The 5,142-nt window shown below is 55.2% G+C and overlaps 1 protein-coding gene across 1 annotated transcript; it reads left to right on the top strand.

Moving 5' to 3' along the window:
- Positions 1 to 1,649: 1,649 nt before the first annotated feature.
- Positions 1,650 to 2,633, top strand: LOC132334827 (olfactory receptor 14I1-like). The gene has a single exon (XM_059861009.1). It carries the CDS (start codon positions 1,701 to 1,703, stop codon positions 2,631 to 2,633), a length of 933 nt encoding a protein of 310 aa, XP_059716992.1. The 5' UTR covers positions 1,650 to 1,700.
- Positions 2,634 to 5,142: the final 2,509 nt, after the last annotated feature.

The following is a 5,142-nucleotide window of genomic DNA, read 5'->3' as shown; positions in this document are numbered from 1 at the left end:
CCGGGCACAGCACAGAGGCACAGAGAGCTTCAATCAGTCAGGGCTGGGAAGGTGCTGAGAAGTGCCTGGGGCAGAATCCCTGCCAGCCCTTGGCACAGGAACCTCTGGCTGCAGGACAATGCAGCTGCAGCTCCTGGAGCCATCTCCTAAAGCTGGAACATCCCAATGCCTACAGACTCGGTGAGTACAACTTTGGGTATTTCTGGTGCAGGGGAGGTGAAATGCTCGTGAAGCTCTGACATGCTGAGGGGTTCTGGTCAGTCACAGAATATTTCCAAGACAAGGATTTTGATAAAAAAGAGGAAGTTTCGTTAGACTTTTTATTCAGTTGCATAATATTAGGGAATGGCAGGGAGAGGGGAATAAATATTAAAGGTTCATTAGGAAGTAATAATGATGAATTTTGACAACAGCCTGAGAGATCTGAACTGTTACTTTTAGTGATCCATAGGTTCACAGGAGATCCCTAATGTGTTTTAAGCCACCCTGCCCATGGACAGCAGCAGCATCACCTTTGCTGGAGCCATCGTGCTCAGTCTGAGCTGTCCTTTCTCCAAGCTGCAAACAGAACCTGCCCCCAGCCAGTGCCCTGCAAACAGGCAGGGTTCTGTAGGGCCAAGGAGAGTGCACAGAGATTTGGGGTCTGTGAGTGCTGGCAGGGAGAGATCAGGCACAGGGAAACACCTGCAGGAGGAAAATCTCCAGGAAGCAGAGAGAAGATCAGGGAAGGAAAGAAAACAAAACCCAGAAATGCTGTGGCAGGGAGAGTTTAGAGATCTCCACAGGATCCCCTGCAGTGCAGCCCCTCCCTCTGAACAAGCCCCCTCCCTCCTGTGCCCCCAGCCAAGCCTCTGCCCTCAGGGCTGGGGCTCCAAGGCGTGCAGCCCCTCCTGTGCAGGCAGAGCTGCAGCAGAGCTGTGGGGCAGCTCTGCAGCCCCAGGCCCAGTTCCCTCTGCAGAGCACAGGGCTGGGAGCAGCTGCCCAGCCCTGGGGGCTCTGGCAGGGGGCACAGCTGGCTCAGGGTGACGCTGTCTCCAGTGCCCGGCTCTGGGCAATGCTGTCAGTGCAGCCAGGGAAGGAGCTGCATCTCCCTCAATCCAATGCCATCATAAGGGCACTTGGAAGTCTCCCTGAGATTTCAGTCCAAGCTTGAAGATTCAATCCGGGGTGCAAACCTGTCCTAGAGCATCTCTGTGTTATAAGATACATGGGGAAAGGCAGAGGAGTTGTGACACTGAAAATGCTGCTGGGTTGGTGAAATGATCAAAGCAAGTCCTTGGCTACAAATGTGGAGTGGGGCTGTGGTGGATTCTTCTGCTCTCAGTCGTACCTGGTGACATTTTAGATGAAGCATGGGTAGGTCATTAACCTCCACCTGAGAAAGGATAAAACATAGAAAAACTCTTAAGAGGTCAGAATGACAGACCATCTCCTCCACTCCCCACTCATCACTTTGCCTCACTGAATTTGCTCTGTTCTCCCTGAGTGCAGCAGAAATGCTGAGTGTTTCTAATATCCAAGAACACCAGCAAAAATGTGGGACCTCTAAAAAATGCCAGAACACTTGAACAACAAAGCATGTCCATCTGTGTTACACAGGAGGGGATATTGGAAAGGGCTTTGATTTTGGTACAGCTATCTCCGCTAACACTTCACTGTACTTTTCTCCAAGAACAGGTCCCCAGGTACAGCCCCAGCAAATGTCCAACAGCAGCTCCATCAGCCACTTCCTCCTGCTGGCATTGGCAGACACGCGGCAGCTGCAGCTCCTGCACTTCTGCCTCTTGCTGGCCATCTCCCTGGCTGCCCTCCTGGGCAACGGCCTCATCATCAGCGCCGTAGCCTGCGGCCACCACCTGCACACGCCCATGTTCTTCTTCCTGCTCAACCTGGCCCTCGCTGACCTGGGCTCCATCTGCACCACTGTCCCCAAAGCCATGCACAATTCCCTCTGGGACACCAGGACCATCTCCTACACTGGATGTGCTGCACAGCTCTTTTTTTTTGCCTTTTTCATCTCAGCAGAGTTTTATTTGCTGACCATCATGGGCTATGACCGCTACGTGTCCATCTGCAAACCCCTGCACTACGGGACCCTCCTGGGCAGCAGAGCTTGTGCCCACATGGCAGCAGCTGCCTGGGCCAGTGCCTTTCTCAATGCTCTGCTGCACACAGCCAATACATTTTCCCTGCCACTGTGCCATGGCAATGCCCTGGGCCAGTTCTTCTGTGAAATTCCCCAGATCCTCAAGCTCTCCTGCTTACATATCAACCTCAGGGAACTGGGGGTCATTGCAGTCAGTACCTGTTTGGTACTTGGCTGTTTTGTGTTCATTGTTTTCTCCTATGTGCAGATCTTCAGGGCAGTGCTGAGGATCCCGTCTGAGCAGGGACGGCACAAAGCCTTTTCCACCTGCCTCCCTCACTTGGCTGTTGTTTCCCTGTTTGTCAGCACTGCAGCCTTTGCTCATCTGAAGCCCCTCTCCATGTCCTCCCCATCCCTGGATCTGGCCCTGTCAGTTCTGTACTCAGTGGTGCCTCCAGCCCTGAACCCCCTCATCTACAGCCTGAGGAACCAGGAGCTCAAGGCTGCAGTGTGGAGACTGATGACTGGATGCTTTCAGAAACATTAAACTGCTGGCCAATTTCTGCCAATCACTTGTAATAAAACTCATCTTTGATACTTTCTTTTAGTTTGCTTGTGAGGTCTTTTTCTGTTTGTTTTAGTTTTTTAGAACTGTCCACAAAAAAATGTCATGGTTTCTGTCATTACTCATTTGTTTCTCTCCACCTTTCCTCTGGTCACAGACTGTGTCAATGAGGGGCTGCACCCTCAGTGGTTTTAATGGAACTAAAGGATCTTGCAGCAAAGTTTTCTGCAGAGATGCCCTTTTGTTCCCTTCTCTGGAGCTGCAGCAGCAATGTCTGTGTGCAGAGCTGGGGGCAGATCAGTGCTGGTACAGCAGCAGTGCCCAGCAGCAGCAGCACTTGGTGTTGCCAGTGCTGCTCCCGTGGCCCTGCCCCGCTGCCCTGGTGGCCCTGGTGTTGCTGTAGGGCCTGAGTGCTCTCAGGGCCAGGCACAGCCCTGGGGGTGGCAGTGCCAGGGCTGCAGCAGGGACAGGCCATGGGCACTGCTGGGGCAGCGCTGACGCCTCAGGCCAGGCCCTGGGGGCTCCAGGCTCCTTGCCCAGGCTCTCTCAAGAACACGGCCAGGCCAATGCTCAGCACAGAAAATCCCCATGAGCAGCCCCAGGGTGGCCGTGGGCAGGCTGGGGGCAAACAGCATGGCTGGGGCTCTGCGAGGGCCCTGGGGGAGATGGGAAGGAGCAGCAGAGCAGGGGCTGATCCATCCCCAGTGTGCTGGACAGCCCAGGGCAGTGTCCCAGAGCGTCCTCATGGAGCTGCCAACAACATCCCCCCTCTGCAGCCCTGGCCTCTCCCCCAGCTCACACAGGTGCCCCATCCTTGCAGGCACAGACACGGCAGCACTGGCTCAGGAGCCCCTGTTTGCATTGCACAGAGCAGGGGGAGCAACACCTAGGCTGTTGGTGTGGGGACATGAACCTGAGGGAGCACAAATGCCATCAGCCCCTGGGGCCAGGAAGGGCTGGGAATGGCAGGGAAATGACTCAGCTTTGTCCTGGCCACTGCAGTCATCCAGAACGTTTTTTCCCATCAGCTGGGAGTGTCCTGTCCCACTGCAGATGCTGTTGCTCAGAGCCAGGGCTGCCTGGCAGCCATCCCCAAACTGCCCTGAGCATTTCCTTTGCTTCACCTTTGCTTTCTTTATTATTCCCAGGCACAAATTTCTTCCTCTTGCCCACCTCTGTTCCCTCCCCTGCAAACAGCCCATCCCTGTTTGCCCTTTCCTCTCTGTCCCCACTCCCCATTGCACTTCCTGCCTTGGCACCATGGGAACGTCCCTTGGACAGCAGGATCATCCTACAAGTGCTGCAGGAATTGTCTGCAGGCTCCTGCAGTGCCTCCTGCTGCTCCCTTGCCAGAGGCACCACAGGCCAGGGGGGCACATCTGGGCTGCTGTGTCTGCCTCTGGGGCTCCCTGTTCTGGGCAATGAGGAGGGGCTGCAGAGGCTCTGCAGGACTGACAGGATGGGCTTTGGGGCTGGCAGGAGAAGCTGAGGGACCTGGGCTGCTGGAACTTCTGAAGAGGAGGCCCAGGGCTCATACTGCAACTGCTCCAAGGGTGGTTTCAGAGAATCCCAGAATCAGCAAGGTTGGAAAAGACCTTGGAGATCATCAAGTCCAACCTGTGCTCTGCCACCACCTTGTCTCTCCTGAGCCTCCTCTTCTCCAGGATAAACAACACCAGCTCCCTCAGTCACTCCTCACAGGACTTGTATTCCAGACCCCTCCCCAGCCTTGCTGCCTTTCCCTGGACACACTCCAGCCCCTCCATGTCCTTCCTAAATTGGGGGGCCCAGAACTGAATACAGCACTCAGGGTGCTGCCCAACAAGTGCTGAGCACAGGGGAAAACCTGTTAAACCTCTCCTTGTTGGATCTGGTCCCTGGACCCAGCCTGCCCAGGTCCCTGTGCATATCTCACCTACCCGCTAGCAGATCAACACTCCCAGCCAACCTGGTGCCACCACGGTTCCATGAGGCCCCAGAGTGTCACAATGGTCTCCAGAATTCCATGAGTCCTCCCAGTGTCACAATGTCCCTTTTGGTTCCATTGGACACCTTGGGGTCATAAAGTCCTTGGATCCTTGGGGCCTGCAGTGTCATAACAGTGCCGTGGTCCCCAAGGCCCTGCAGTGTCACAATGGATCCTTGGCTCCATGAGGTCTGGCAGTGCAGCAATGCTCTCCTTGGTTCCACAGTGTCACAATGGCCTCTTGGTCCCAAGGGCCACTATGGTGTCAAAGATGTTTGCTTCCTTCCAGGAGTCCCTGAGGAGCAGCACTGGCCCTTGGTTCCATGGGGCCCTGCAGTGTCACAATGGCCCCATCATGACACCAGGTCCTGCTCTGTCACAATGCTCTGCATGGTTCCACAAGGCCCTGCAGGGTCACAGTGGCCTTTTGGCTCCATGAGGCCTCACAGTGCCACAAGGAATTCCTTGCTGCTACCGGGTCACAAATTAGTCCTGGTGACACAAGATCCTGCAGTGTCCCCAGGG

Source organism: Haemorhous mexicanus, chromosome 16 (genome assembly GCF_027477595.1).
Source record: "Haemorhous mexicanus isolate bHaeMex1 chromosome 16, bHaeMex1.pri, whole genome shotgun sequence".
In the NCBI taxonomy this organism is placed as follows: Eukaryota; Metazoa; Chordata; class Aves; order Passeriformes; family Fringillidae; genus Haemorhous; species Haemorhous mexicanus.
The sequence above is the reverse complement of the archived record's forward strand: the minus strand, read 5'-3'. Positions and strand labels throughout refer to the sequence as shown.